Below are 16,304 nucleotides of genomic sequence, written 5' to 3' on the forward strand. Positions count from 1 at the left end.
AAGGAGACTTTCTGGAAGAAGTCATCTTGGAAACTGCTGATGTGTTTCCAAACCCAAACACCATGAGGCTCACTACTTTTCTTTGGACACCTATGATCTTGAATGTCATATTTAGCCTTGATAATGTCCCTTCAATACCCTGCCTTGATTTGTCCATATCCCCATACCCACTTCATAATTAAATTATTGTTGTGAAGCTAGAGGTTCCTAATTCCCAGTCCCCCTAGGCCTTGGGTTGAATAATTGACTGACATTTGACAAGAGATAGTTGTGAGTGAGATTGTTTCCCTCCCATAGGAACCTCCTTTTGAGCCTATCAATTTGCTTTAAAATTGAACTTGGCGCTGAAAATAGAGACACACAAGATGTGGGAATACTGTCTAAGACACTATTGATGAGAGTAAGTCTGCCTCACAAAGAAAGAGAGATATTGCATCTGCAGGTCCAGCAAATGGAATATGCACTTTTAAATTACTTGCAGCTTGAAATAACACCTCCAAGAGATGAAATTTTTCTAAGGTTATTGCTAAATCTTTTTCCATTGCTCAGTAATTCCTTTTAATAAATAATTTAGACATTGATACTTAAAAATATATCACAGTAAGTATCATCATGCAGCTCAATAACATAATGAAGTAGTTTTTTCACCACAAAAGTTTGCTCGTTAACTATTCTTCTTGTACATATTCTGTGTAAAACAAGATAGATAGTAACTAAAAAGTTGAATACACAAAAAGTAAAATTTAAATCTAGATAAACAGTGTATTCGAAGTCTCTGGCAAAAGCGTCAAAATTGATCAGGTCCACTACTTTTTTTAATTGTTTGTTGAAACTTGGAAAGGAGGCGAATTTCATTCAACACTAAATTTATGTAGTGGAAGGGAAATGGTGACTTCGTACTAATGTTACTGCCACAGTTCTGTCTGCTCTAAGTTTATAGTTAATCTCATTGTATGAGTGATGGTCACTGTTATATTTTAGCTTCACATTTCATGTACAAAATTTTCATATCACTTGGATTGTAGCTATAACTTTTTTGGGTTGAATGTAGTTATGTTAACTTGGAAAGAAGTTGATGGATAGTACTGGTTTCGCAGGCATGCAAAGAAACGACTACAGGAAGGCAGCCTCATAGCTTCAGGAGAGAATATCAGCCAAATGAATTTAGTTTGAGGTATTATGTTATCCTATTTTTGAGCTCAAAATTTAGTGTTCTACAATGGAAGTAATGTGTTACCTTTCAAGTGCCTTCCATTTTGTCTTGAAACTTATAGGGATAAGTAAACTAAAAAGACAAAATATAAGCTTTTAGGATTAGGAGTGTATACATTTGAAACTGTAAGACTTGCAAAATTATAGTAAAAACAATTGCAGTGGCTGGTTTGCTTCACATGATAAATGATGAAACAAACGAGATCCTTTTACTACTTGATAGGAGTGAAAAGAGACAGTGATTCATTGGCCGACCCAATAAGCAGTTCATTACTTTCTTATATGTGCACTCTCATTGTACTTTATTTATAATTTAAAATGCTGCTTATGAAAATTTGCACAATGCATTCAACCTTTAACGTTTAAGCATTACACATATGATAAAGGATTAGTGATTTAAGGACCATTTTTTGATAAATCAAATAGTAAGAGGCATGTTTTATAATATCACGATAAGGCATTACAAGTAATACAATTATTGATACTAGATTCCAGTTGTAATATAAATAGAAGAGGTATAAAATGATATTAGATGGTCAAATTAGAAATTGACTAAAAAGGGTATGGAATTATCAATCAAGTAGTATACCGTGTCTTCTTCATTTCAGGGAAATGGATTAAATTGAACAATAAAATAGATAGGACTATTTTGAAAGATACTGTGAGCTGATTGTGCCTTTTTGTCTTGCACATCTAATTAAGCCTTTCTTCAGCTAAAGCAACAAGCAGAGGATTGGAGAAAATTGCAGTATTTTCTTGTGCAAGTTAATCTTCACGACAATAGATTCTGGTGTTTTACTCCTAATTAAGCACACCTCAAAGTGCAATATGCTAATCTGGGTTAAAATTAAAATAAGTACATCAAGCACCCGTTCATAGCACTGGCACTCCCATCTAGTAATCAAAACATGCATAGGTCGCGAAGCGACTAGCTCCTAATTAGATGAACAGAGACCAGAAAGAGAATAAGTACTCTTCGTTACAGCAGTTGATATGCACAGAAGGGGGAGAAAAGAAAGACAAGAATGGAATAGGCAATGGAGAAAATGAGAAGATATTCCTTACCTTTGAGATTGCTGGCTGCATAGTTCCCCTGTATGATGCTGCAAGGCCAAGCATCAATCCAACAGTTGTACTTTCATGTTCCTACAAGGTATGATATCACCGAATGCACAAAATAAGCATGTGTCTCATAGATTATAATTTGTTAAAGTGCACTATTTTACTATATATGCTAACCCAAACTCTCAAACTTATAGTTGTAATACACTCGATAAGGATTTTGAAACCTGAGTATAGTCGCTCAAACAAACATGACACAGGGTTGATGCCACATCTTTCATTTTACCAAGTGGACAACTTCAACTATGTATGCTGTAGTTATCCTTCCGACCTTCACGATCATCCAAATAAATTCTACTTTGCATAATTGCATAGCATTTAAGCTTCAATGCAAGTCGACAGTATCTAACAATTACTTTAGTAACTTTAGAAGCATTAATCTTTTCCCCTTTTCTCCATAGGGCAGGGAAAATCATATTTTACATGACATATGCAGTATAAATAGAAGAAAGATAAATAAAATGTGTTGAATCAGAAAAAGAAAAGGTTATTGTAATGTTAGTAAGGAGGGGAAAGCACTGCATAAAACCAGATCGGTCCAGAAAGAAATAAACAACCTGAGAATAATATTGATATATATCAGTTATAGTTAAGACGCGAAGATGTCCATGTAATCCTAAAGCAAGTAGTAGTCCTGCATGAACTACACTGGGCTCTTCAGGTTTGTTATATAATATCCATGTTCTTGACATCTTTCCCTGCGTAAGCACAAGACAATGCATCAAAACGTGAGGAAGTAGCATCAAGTAAGAAAATGAAACTTAGAGAAGTATCTAAAAAAACACTGGATAATAACAGTGGGATAAAGCCACATGCAAATAGATAAAACCGAACCTGAGGTGGAGCAAGCCTTAATCCAGCAGCAACTGCATTGTGAAACTCGGGCCAAGATTTGAGTTCTTGAACATTCCTAACATTTGGATCTAAATTAACCTAAACAAGAACAAGAGGCACGACTTACACAAATAAACTTCACAAACACACAATTGTTGCAAGGCAATCATAGGCCTGGGGAGACAGAAGTCCTACAAAAGAAAGGTAGACAACTAGTTCCCAGGTGTTTTCTTTGCAACATAACAGGGGAAACCAATAAGCATCTATTGTTACATTGCAAGTTCACCACTCAGCTATGGAACCTTTTCCTCAACATTATAAGCACTAGCTGGACAATGCCAGAGCACACATCGGATCTTTTGGGTTGCTGGATTAGGAGGGGAGGAAGTAAAAGTCAAAAGAGATGGTGGAGATTAATACCATCATGTATATGGTGGTCAATATGGAAGGAAAGAAATGAGAGATGCTTTACAGATAGGTCCAATTCCATACATAAAGCAAAATGGAATTGTATTGAAGCTCTACTTCTTTGGTGTAAACTACTTTGTATAGAAGATGTAGATCAGATTGTAGATTTGATAGGAAGCTTGTAATTGCTCACTTTTGGAGGTGGCCAGCATACCCTTAATGCTGATGAATACAATTTACCAATTTCAAAAAAAAAAATCATAGGCCTGGGGAGAGGGGCATATGGGTGGTTAGGATACTGCTCACAAGTGGCTAAAGAAAGCCAACAAATATAATAATGCTGAAGCCTGAAACATGGGCAATGCCAGAGAAAAGCGGCGAAAGCAGACCACTGCAGGGCAGTTTCCGGCAAGTTCCCTGTAAAATCAGAATTTTCAGGCCACTGTGGGCAGATTCCGGCAGCTTCCAATATTTTCAGACCACTATAGCAGTTTCTGTCAGTTTCCAGCATACATACCAGTCTATGGAGAATCGACGAAGGAGAGAACATTTTGGAAAATCTCGATCCAAGTGTAGTCATTGTCATAAACCTGGGCACACTCGTGACGTATGTTATATTTTGCATGGTCCACCACCCAGTTATGATCCTATTGTTCTAAAGGAATATAATGAGCTCCTTCGAAATCGTGCAAGTAAACAATGTTTTGGAAAACCTCGATCCAAGTGTAGTCATTGTCATAAACCTGGACATACTCGTGACATATGTTATATTTTGCATGGTTCACCACCCAGTTATGATCCTATTGTTCTAAAGGATTATAAAGAGTTCCTTCGGTATCGTGCAAATAAACAAACGTCTCCACAAGTAGTTTCGGTTGCACAACCTGATGTTTCTGTTGTGGGTAATTCATTTACTTGTGTGTCACAGTCTAGCACTCTTGGATCATGGGTCATAGACTCAGGGGCTTCTGATCATATCTCTGGTAATAAATCACTATTGTCAGATATTGTTTATTCACAATCTCTTCCAGCTATTACTTTAGCCAATGGGATCCAAACAAAACCAAAAGGGGTTGGAAAAGCCAAACCTGTATCTTCTGTCACCCTAAACTCTGTTCTTTATGTCCCTGGTTCTCCTTTTAATCTAGCATCGGTTAGTCGTTTGACGAAAGCCCTACATTGTAGCATAACCTTTTTTGATGATTTTTTTCTCATGCAGGACCGCAGTACGGGACAGATGATTGGAACAGGACATGAATCACAAGGCCTTTACTATCTTACCTCTTCAAATTCCTTAACAGCATGCTCTATTACAGATTCCCCAGATCTAATTCACAAACGTTTGGGACATCCAAGTCTATCAAAACTGCAAAAGATGGTGCCTAGTTTGTCTAGTTTATCCACATTAGATTGTGAGTCGTGTCAACTTGGGAAACACACTCGTGCTACATTTTCACGTAGTACTGAGGGTCGTTCAGAGTCTATTTTTTCATTAGTTCATTCTGATATTTGGGGTCCTAGTAGAGTCAGTTCCAGCTTAGGATTTCGTTATTTTGTTAGTTTCATTGATGATTATTCGAGATGCACTTGGGTTTTCTTAATGAAAGATCGTTCTGAGTTATTTTCTATATTCAAAAGTTTCTTTGCTGAAATACAAAATCAGTTTGGTGTTTCTATTCGTACTTTTCGTAGTGATAATGCCTTAGAATACTTATCATCCCAGTTTCAGGAGTTTATGTCTCATCAAGGAATTATTCACCAAACATCTTGTCCATACACTCCTCAGCAAAATGGTGTAGCAGAAAGAAAGAATAGGCATCTCATTGAGACTGCTCGCACTCTCCTCATTGAATCCCATGTTCCACTGCGTTTTTGGGGTGATGCAGTCCTTTTATCTTGTTATTTAATAAATAGAATGCCGTCTTCTTCTATTCAGAATCAGGTTCCACATTCCATACTATTTCCTCAGTCACATCTCTATCCTATCCCTCCTCGTGCCCTTAAATGTGTCTTTCTTGGTTACTCTCGAGTTCAAAAAGGGTATCGTTGTTATTCACATGATCTTCATCGATACCTTATGTCCGCTGATGTTACGTTTTTTGAGTCTCAACCTTACTATACATCTTCTGATCATCCTGATGTATCTATGGTCTTACCCATACCTCAGGTTTTACCTGTGCCAACCTTTGAGGAATCTACGATTACTTCTACATCTCCAGTTGTAGTGCCACCACTACTAACTTATCATCGCCGTCCACGTCCAACCCTAGTCCCAGATGATTCATGTCATGCGCCGGACCCTGCTCCTACTGCGGACTTGCCTCCTCCTAGCCAACCGCTTGCACTTCAAAAAGGTATACGATCCACTCGAAATACTAACCCACATTATACCTTCTTAAGTTATCATCGTCTATCATCACCCCATTATGCATTTGTGTCGTCTTTGTCCTCTATTTCCATTCCTAAGACTACAGGTGAAGCACTTTCTCATTCTGGATGGAGGCAGGCTATGGCTTTACATAAGAGTGGTACTTGGGAGCTTGTCTCCCTTCCTGCAGGTAAATCTATTGTTGGTTGTCGTTGGGTTTATGCAGTCAAAATTGGTCCAGACGGTCAGGTTGATCGACTTAAGGCTCGCCTTGTTGCCAAAGGGTATACTCAGATATTTGGGCTAGATTATAGTGACACTTTCGCTCCTGTGGCTAAAATAGCATCTGTTCGTCTTTTTCTATCTATGGCTGCCGTTCGTCATTGGCCTCTTCATCAGTTGGACATTAAGAATGCTTTTCTGCATGGTGATCTTGAGGAAGAAGTCTATATGGAGCAACCACCTGGTTTTGTTACTCAGGGGGAGTCTAGTAGCCTTGTATGTCGATTGCGTAGGTCACTCTATGGTCTAAAACAGTCTCCTCGAGCTTGGTTTGGGAAGTTCAGCACAGTAATTCAGGAGTTTGGCATGACTCGTAGTGGTGCTGATCACTCTGTGTTTTATCGTCATTCTGCACCAAGTCTATGTATCTATTTGGTTGTTTACGTTGATGATATTGTTATCACTGGTAATGATCAAGATGGTATCACCAATTTGAAGCAACATCTCTTTAAGCACTTCCAGACTAAAGACCTTGGCAGATTGAAGTATTTTCTAGGTATTGAGGTTGCTCAGTCGAGATCAGGTATTGTTATTTCTCAACGCAAGTATGCCTTAGACATTCTTGAGGAGACAGGAATGATGGGATGTAGACCTATTGACACTCCTATGGATCCGAATGTTAAGCTCCTTCCAGGACAGGGGGAGCCACTTAGTAATCCTGAAAGGTATAGACGGCTTGTTGGAAAGTTGAATTATCTCACAGTGACTAGACCTGACATCTCTTTTCCTGTAAGTGTTGTAAGTCAGTTTATGACTTCCCCGTGTGATAGTCATTGGGAAGCAGTTGTTCGTATTCTGCGATATATAAAGTCAGCTCCCGGTAAAGGACTACTCTTTGAGGATCAAGGCCATGAGCATATCATTGGATATACAGACGCTGATTGGGCAGGATCACCCTCTGACAGACGTTCGACATCCGGATATTGCGTTTTAGTAGGAGGTAATTTGGTGTCGTGGAAGAGTAAGAAACAGAATGTGGTTGCTCGATCTAGTGCAGAATCAGAATATCGAGCAATGGCGACAGCAACTTGTGAGCTAGTTTGGATCAAACAGTTGCTGGGAGAACTAAAATTTGGCAAAATTGATCAGATGGAACTTGTGTGTGATAATCAAGCGGCTCTTCATATCGCATCAAATCCAGTGTTTCATGAAAGGACTAAGCACATTGAGATTGACTGTCACTTTGTCAGAGAAAAGATACTCTCGGGAGATATTGTTACGAAATTTGTGAAGTCAAATGATCAGCTTGCAGATATCTTCACCAAGTCCCTCACATGTCCTCGTATTAATTACATCTGTAACAAGCTAGGTACATATGATTTGTATGCACCAGCTTGAGGGGGAGTGTTAGAATAGAAATAAGTATTTCCTACTTAGAATAGGAATAGGAATAGAATAGGAATAAGAATAGGAATCCTAGTTGGAAAAGGATTCCAATGTAGTGTCTATAAATAGGGTCTCAATGTAATTATTTAGATACACAATTCAATATTATTTTTCCCATATATTTCTCACAATAAAAAGGAACAACCTTCAGGGATAAAAAGTAAACACCAAAATCATGTTTCCATCTACATTTAATAAGTAAAACATCAACCTGGCTCCAATCAATTATCTGAAGACCAAGCTGCTAATAAAAGAAATATATGCATAGATGGAAATAGATGTACACTGGAATTTGTCCAGACATACTGTTGCATTTTGCTGTGCAGGCAGCCGACCTGCCAAGATAAGCTTGGGAACCATGAGTGCCTGCAGATGTTAAAACAACTTCCTTAAAACACAAGGACTAACTTCTATATTGTCAATTAGAAAATATGCTGAGCTATTCCATTTGTAGAAGAAAGTGAAGGATGGTACCTCCGTTAAGAGAGTGCAGGTTGTAGCAAGTGTAAATGCACCACGGCCAAAGGGAAGGGCCGTAGTCCTTTGAGCAAGCTGCCATAATTGAGCCTAAAGAAAAGAAAAAAAGAGAATCAATGTGACTGACAAACGCTTGCAGATGTATGTGAGGTGTAAAGGATACAGTGATGCACATGGTCATCAGTGTTACAGTAACAATGTAATGTCTCTCTGGTTAATCTATTCAAGTTTTTTATTTTATCTTTCTACATTTGTCTTTACTACAGGCAAGTCAGCTGCAGTTCAAACTTCAAAAATTTTATTTCCTCCTTAAGATGCATTTAGAGCAGCAATAAAAGGTGATAACTGGAAGAAAAAAAATTAGGGTGCAGTGTTCATGTTCTTTAAAAATGTCACCAGTCCAAGGAGAGCATTGCACCAAAATGTGGCTTAGCAATGCCTTTACTTGTTTGTCTTTTTTTTTTACCAAATTAGTTAGCTGACTTTCCAACACCTACCAAATCAATGTGTGCCCTAATATAAATTTTGTTCAAAGAACACATATATAGTATTAAATCGGTAATTTAGCAAGCAATGAACAGGGTATGGAAATGTAAGTTACAAGGTCAAGAGGTGAACAGTGGTTGAAAACCAACAAGAAGATCAGAACAAGAGGCACATGTTGAGAATTTTAAGGAAAAACAATCATCATTACATAGCATTGGGGAAAACAGGTAGTGTTGTCTTTAGTTCTGGAAATAACATGTAGCACATACCAAATTATTGAAACAGTATACCTGTTGGAGGTCCTGATCTGATGCAGTCGGATTAACAGGTGTTTGAATAACAACAGGCCTAGCAGAGCATAGAAGACGTCTAACCTATAAATCAAAAGCATTGTTTAATGATATTAAAGAAGATAAACAAGTAACACAAGTGCAGCACTTGACTGTGCTAGGAACTTTGTGATGAATGCATCGATCAGGTATGCTCGAGAAACAAAGTTAAAGGTCTATTAAATCATTGACTGGACTGGATCATCATGTACATACTATGGTTTTCACAACAGAACTGGCAAGCTAGTGATTAATGAGGAGATCAGTGTAGATAAGGAAGAAATCAAAGCAGAAATTCTAAGGTTTTATCAAGTATGGTATACAGAGGATGAGCAGTGGAGGCCTAAAGCTAGCTTTGAAAATCTTAATAGCATTACTCAAGCAGAGAAAAGCTGTCTGGAGAGAACTTTTGAAGAAGAGGTAAGCACAGCCATCAACTCTTGTGCACCAGACAAGAGTTCAGGATATGATGGTTACACAATGACCTTTTACTAAACTGCATGGAATTACATCAAGGACGACATTATGGGAGCTCTCAACCATTTCCACCAGCAATGCCACATGGTCAAGTCCAGCAATGCTTCTTTGATAGCCCTTATCCCAAAGAAGGGAATCTTGCATCTCAGAGACTTCAGGCCTATAAGTCTCATAGGGAGTGTACAAAATTTTGGTTAAAGTCTGGCTGAGAGGCTTAAAACAGTGGTCTAGAAGCTGGTGTGAAGGGAACAAAATGTCATTGACCTTTCATTGATTGCAAATGAGATGTTTGATGGTAGATTGAAAACACAAAGGCCTGGGATTTTGTGTAAACTGGATGTCGAGAAATCTTTTGACAAATTTAGCAGGTCCTATTTATTAGAAATGCTAAAGCAAATGGAATTTGGAGACCGGTGGATTAAATGGATCAAATACAATCTCTCAACAATAAAGTACTCCATTCTAGTGAATAGGGGACCCTCTTTCCCCTTTTTATTCATTTTAGCCATGGAGGGGGTTTGAGCAAGATGCTGGACAAAGCCAGAACTAACCACTGAATTGAACGTTTAAAGGTGGAAAGCAATCCAAATCACTCAATCTCAGTTTCTCACTTACTATTAGCAAATGGCACCCTAATATTTTGTGGGGCTGAGACACTTCAAGTCCTATATCTCAATCTGACACTTATGCTATGTAAAGCCATTTCAGGGATTCATATAAACAAGATGAAGAGAAAGATATACAATGTTAATGAAGTTCCAAACTTGTTGATCTGGCAAAGATTTTGGGGTGCAGCACGGTTCTTTCCCTTTCACTTACTTAGCTCTCCCCTTCGTTGCAAGTTACCAAGCAACTGAGGTATGGAGTGGAGTGATGGAAAAGGTGGAAAAGAAGGTTAGCAAACTGACAAATGTAGCATTTGTCCATGGATGGTAGGTTGGCTTTAATCAACGGTGTCTTGGACAGTATACCCACTTACATCATGTCCCTCATACCAATGCCATGTAAGGTGAGGGATCAGCTGGATGGTCTAAGGAGGACACTTCTTTGGAAAGGAAACAGTGAAGGGCACACAATTCATTTGTGATATGGGCAAAGGTCTTATTGCCAAAGGAACAAAGAGGGTTGACTGTCAGAGATCTTAGCAAGCACAACAATAGCCTACTTTTAAAGTGGTGGTTTCTGGAAATGGAGAATCAAACCTTTGGAAAGAAGTGGGCCGTGCTAAATATGACAAATTAGATAATTGTTGCACCATAAGAGTAGACCCCTCCATGGAGTTGGTCCTTGGAAGCATATTAACAATCTGAAGGATGATTTCTATAAACAGGTATCCTTTAAGGTTGGAAATGGCTCTGCTGCCAAGTTTTGGAAGGATAAATGGGTGATCAATCAGGCCCTCAAAGATTCCCACCCTAGGCTGTTCCTAAAAGCCACTGAGCCAGACTCCTCAATAGCTGAAAACAAGGAAGGCAGCATCTTGGATATTCAGTTCAGAAGAAACTTACAAGGTGGGAGCTGGGGGAACTCATTGGTTTGTAAGAGCTACTGGCAGACTTCTCAATGAATCTTCAACTTCCAGACAACTTAAGATGGGGAGACTCAAGCAAAGGGACTTATACAGTGAAAGCAGTTTATAGTCACATTAATGCAGCTGATGTAATGACTGATCTTAGGCCTTGGAAACTGGTTTGGAAGACAACTCCCCCCTAAAAGTTAAATGCTTCATTTGGACATCCCTTCATAATGCCATTGTAACTCATGATAATTTCAAGAAAAAAGGTTTTCAGGTGGTGAGCAGATGCTTTATGTGTCACCACAATATAAAGACAGTAAACCACCTGTTGTTGCACTGTCCTGTCGCAGCTGACCTTTGGCTTATGTTTCTATCAGTTTTTCCAATCAGCTGAACAACCCCTCTCCAATTTAAACGAAGCAGTTGAAAGGTGGAGTTTGTGGAAAGTGGATAAATCCATCATGAAGATCTGGCAAATGATCCCAGCTTGTATATTTTTTTATATATTTATGGATAGAGAGGAATAGAAGATGTTTTGATGGGACTTCAGACTTCAACTCTTACTGCTCTCTTAAAGCCATACGTTTGATGAATATTTTTAGTTGGAGCAATCTTTCCACTGTAAATGGCACTATTTCCCTTTCAGATTTTATCAGCTCCCACTCAGTGGCTTAGCAGCCTTGAGTTTTTGCCTCTCGTTTAACTCCCAGTTCATACTAGGTTCTTGCAGTACCTGAAGTTCTCACCATTTGATTATGGAATCTGTTTGCATCTTCTTGATGCCTTTTAATACAAAACTTACTTCATCAAAAAAAAAAAAAAGGACAATACACAGAGGGTCAAGCTCGTCATATATAAAACTGACATGACAGCCAGGTTTCCATAACGAAATGTATGTGGATCGACTCTTGACAAGCGTAATCGGATAGCCACCCAGTTCAGGGAAGTATGACTCTAACATCAGGTCAAACTCATGGATAGCACTCCTAAAAGTGAGGCAGGCTTATATTTACTGCAAAGCAGTGCCTGCAAACATCTATTTTCAGTCATGCACAATATCAATAAACTGACCTCATTCAATCGCAGATCGCGACCATAACGCAACTGGATGCCAGAGTTAAAAATATGCTCCATACCATCAGCCACATATCCCTCAACAGAATCTACATCCTCTAGCTTGTTATCCTCTGACTGTATTGTGTCAGATATTGAGGAAGGAATTGTCACCGGATGCAGGTTCAACATGTAAGGAGCGGACATACATGTCATATTTACATTCATATGGGGCTCAAGCTCCACAGATTTTCTTGAATATGCTAAGCGTGAGAAAGCCAAATCCTCCCGACCAAGAAGAACATATGCAGCAGCAGGCCAATCTATTGGAGGAGAATCACGGCATTTATCCAATGCCTGCATAAGACAAAATCACCCCTTCTATAATTAAAAACCAAGTCAAATAAAAAAGAAGATCTTGAATGCATGGAAACATCTGAGTATAACTATGTGATGTGAACTGCTGCAATTAAAAGCAGAAGACTCTACATCCATTAAGGGTACAAAGATATCATTATGTAACACCCTTCCAGCCATATTTGTGTGTTAAGGTGAATAGATCAGAATATCCAAATTTTGCACTTCTTTATTTTGGATAGGAAATTGGATGTAAATTCTTTTAGCTCTTCACTTACATCTCGCAGAGGAAGAGAGACTCCAGCAGGTAACAAGTCTAACTGTTGTAGGCCTACTCTTTCTCCAACCATTGACAAGACAGTTAGTTCCTCCGGAGTATTAAACGATCCAGACGCAATAGCACAAGAAACACCAGAAGATAGCCTCTTCCCCGATAGTTCAGCACCACACAACAGGCTATAGAATGATACAATTTTCCGTCCCCAGTTGACAACAGAACTTCCATCTCTGAAGATCAAAGATGGGAGATGACTAATACTAGCAGAACTGCACCCATGCTTCAGGCAGGACTCAAGCCACCTGAATAAACTAGGAGGAATTCTCTTGGAGGTTGAGGTCAGAGATACTTCATGGCCTTTTGAGAGGCAAGGAAAGTCACGTATGTAATGATCCAAGTAGCAATCTTCGCGCAGGAAAGCTGCAATATCACATAATAGAACCACCAGAAGACCCAAATCTCTGCATTAAGTTAAGTATATTAAGTGGATGATATGAGATAATGGAACCACAGTATGCCAAAGAATTTTACTAACACATCAAGAAAACCTTAATCGGTCACATCAGGAAAACTGCAGAGGTAAATGAGTTAATTCAGTAAAAAATTGCTCAGCACAAATAGTAGCAAGCAAAGGGTTGAGTTATTCACTTTTCAAGTAGAGCTAGTTCGGAGTAGTTCCTCAACAGAAACTGCTTTACTTCTTAACTTCTAAGCGTTGAGCTCTACTACAAAGGTACCTTTCGTTTTCTTATTAGTTGCTTGGCTTATAGGTATGTGTAGGTGCCTTGGTGGATTGTCGATAAGCAAGACTATGTTAAACGGTTAACACTGAGTCCTAAACACAATGCCGATTCATTGGCAAGATATGTTTTACCCACTAGAAACTCAATGATCCAGAGCAGAGGCATTCAACCTCCCTACCCTGGCAAAGGGAGATGGCGTATAAAGTCAATCATATGACGTTGATAAAAAGTTTTCAGTTGGAAACAACCTGAGTTCTGATTCAAATTTACCCCAACAACTATCAACCATAGAGTTGCAAACCGAAAAGACCAAAAGATATAAACTCATGCATAACTTGCTCCTTTGTTTTTCTTTTTCTTTTTTTCTCAGGGACTCATGGAGGGTTCTCCTACTCAGCCAAATACATCATAGTACGGCAAACAGCTCATCTATAGAGAGATTCTTGCAATTTTACGTTTTACGGATACCTGGTTATTGGATAACAAACAAATCATTGGAAGTAAATGAAAAAACAAAGGACTCCACAGAAATGCCAAAGTGACGGCCAAACAACCTATGTTATGTGACACCATCTTCTCTTTCTTTTCTTTTTTCCTAATTATTTGCAAGAGCAAGGCAGATCACTTTCTATGGCATCTGGTCAATCCGTATCTCCAGAACTATGATGAAATTGTGAGGAAAAAAAAAAAGATAAGCAGTTCCATAATTAAAATATTTCTACTCAGAGATAATTATTTACAAGGTTTTAGTATAATTCTGATGGCAGATAAGCTATAATTCTAGCCACTGTCCTCCATTAGCCACTCAATTCACGGACCAACATTACAAAAAAACAAAAGTGGTTTAGAGATCCAAAGAAAGTTAGATCAGCAGAAGAGCTCAAAACTTTCTCAGTATTCATCCTGTCTAACTCAACCGATGATACAAATATCTTGACATTGGTCACAGTTGAATTATATTTCACAGACATCAGTCTCATTCTATAAAGGCTCCACCAAATATTTACAATTTTGCCATCTTATGCCTCCTAAGAAGGGCTCCAATTTTCAGTTAAATGTATAAAAATATATCAAAGAGGGTTTTGGTGTTATTTCTTATGGGATAAACAGAAGGATCTACGACATGTACAGTGAGAAAGGGCATCAAAGCTGAACTTAACAGTAGATGTGAACAGTTAGATATAGAAGACATTCTATACAAGGTCAAATGTAAGAAGATAAGCTGGAATTGATTCCTCTCTTTTCTCTGCCTCTTTCAGGTAACACAGATAGAACAACATTGTTTTTGGTAAACATAGGAGGATAGTAGGCTTTAAATATGAAAAATTAACTTCCAGATTTGGTTTCCTTACTTGAAATGTGTTTTCCCCTTCAATTGTGTTCTTTTTTAAGGAAGTGCTTTATAAATCACAAAGGCATCAAGGAGATGCTTAGTTACACAAGAGGGGGAGATATCAGCTCATAAAAAGATAACAAAAACCTAACATAAGTCTAAAGAGCTGACAAATCAAAGGTCTAACACAAGACTAAAGAGCTAATAAAATCCAAAAAAGAATCTGGGTTATATACAGGGGTAAGATTAACCCATCTAGAAAGAGTAGTCAGGCATCTGGCCTTGAGATTAAGACTATCCAGTTGCAATACCATCAAAACATTTTTGGTTTCTTTCCAATCATAAGCACCACAAAATACAAGCAGGAACCACAGACCAGATTCTTCTGATACTTTGGGCAGAGAGAGCAATGTGTTATTCAGCAATAATATTTGTGAAGAGTCACAAAGAATTAGTATTAACAACCCAGATGAAAAATGAACATAGAAGATGGTTTAACATGACCAATGAGCTTATGAAACAATAGATGTACGAATAGGAAAGTTACCGTTTTCGAAGATTGTCTAGTTTCAAACTTTCATATACAGTATGCAGTGTATCTAGGGTCTCAGTCACTAATTCAGCATACAACGAGCTTCCACCACTATCTGATGTACCCATGGATGATCCAGGTGAATACAACCCCTGCTGATCAATTGAAGTTTCTGAAAATCCAGATATAGGATAACTTTTGCTGTATTGCTTATGATATCTGCTGTTAATAAGAAACTCCCATGAAGAGCATGAAACAGAATCTGAAAGCTTTTCAGAAGTACGACCAGACTCTTTGCACATTCGTTTTATTACGCTTTGAAAGGATTCCCACTCAGAATCAGCAGTCATATCCGCCCCACTCAGATATGTTTGATCTCCATTGCGCCAAAGGAGAACAAGAAAGTGATTATACAACGTAGAGTTCAGCCCCTCAGCCATTGCAGTGATACAATCATTTGCCAAGGACGATGATGGATTGCGTCGCCAAGTACATCGGTAAATCTGAAGTACCAAAAGAAAGAAGGGAATCATAATTCCATCCTGGTCAGAAACTCCAGAGACCTATATCAGACTGCATATGGTTATAAAAAATAATAGATTTGAGGATAACAACTTAAAGAAGACCATCTCCATCCCGACTGATGTAATATCGAAAGTGGAAGTTGAACACTAATTCTAAGAACAAGAAATAAAGATTAAGGATAGAAAGCAAGACACAAGATGGGAATTACTGGGCAACTATAATTATATTAAAGCTACAACCTCCGATTAATTGAATCCAACATAAAGCTTGCATCTTCTTGATGCCTTTTAAGTGAATCTACTTACTTCATCAAAAATAAATAATTGAATCCAACAAACACCTATACATTGAGATGAACCCTCAAGAGGAAGGTTTCCTCTTGCAAGCAATCTATTAATAATTTCAAGCAACACAGCACTCGGCCTCACACTCAACTCTCTCAAGATTGAACTCAAATTATCAAACAACATAATCTAAGTCTAAATGAGCTATTCTCACCTATTTATAGGTCTAGACTAACGACTACATAAATACCCTTAATGAAATAAGGGTCTTCTTAGGTATGGGGCTTGTATTTTAAGAATAGC

General features: G+C 38.3%; 1 protein-coding gene across 1 annotated transcript in view; it reads right to left on the reverse strand.

Moving 5' to 3' along the window:
* Nucleotides 1-16,304, reverse strand: part of LOC125823707 (anaphase-promoting complex subunit 1) — a 43,100-nt gene that overhangs the window by 17,062 nt on the left and 9,734 nt on the right. Inside the window, exons 10-18 of the mRNA XM_049503074.1 lie at nucleotides 15,208-15,695; nucleotides 12,586-13,045; nucleotides 11,969-12,307; nucleotides 8,866-8,949; nucleotides 8,087-8,179; nucleotides 7,919-7,978; nucleotides 3,169-3,267; nucleotides 2,892-3,032; nucleotides 2,278-2,358 (exon numbers count right to left, since the gene is read on the reverse strand). Of these exons, the coding sequence (XP_049359031.1) occupies nucleotides 2,278-2,358; nucleotides 2,892-3,032; nucleotides 3,169-3,267; nucleotides 7,919-7,978; nucleotides 8,087-8,179; nucleotides 8,866-8,949; nucleotides 11,969-12,307; nucleotides 12,586-13,045; nucleotides 15,208-15,695 (1,845 nt within the window). The remainder of the gene's footprint in view (nucleotides 1-2,277; nucleotides 2,359-2,891; nucleotides 3,033-3,168; nucleotides 3,268-7,918; nucleotides 7,979-8,086; nucleotides 8,180-8,865; nucleotides 8,950-11,968; nucleotides 12,308-12,585; nucleotides 13,046-15,207; nucleotides 15,696-16,304) is intronic.

Source organism: Solanum verrucosum, unplaced genomic scaffold, assembly GCF_900185275.1.
Source record: "Solanum verrucosum unplaced genomic scaffold, falcon-dt-bn FXZP01000093.1, whole genome shotgun sequence".
In the NCBI taxonomy this organism is placed as follows: Eukaryota; Viridiplantae; Streptophyta; class Magnoliopsida; order Solanales; family Solanaceae; genus Solanum; species Solanum verrucosum.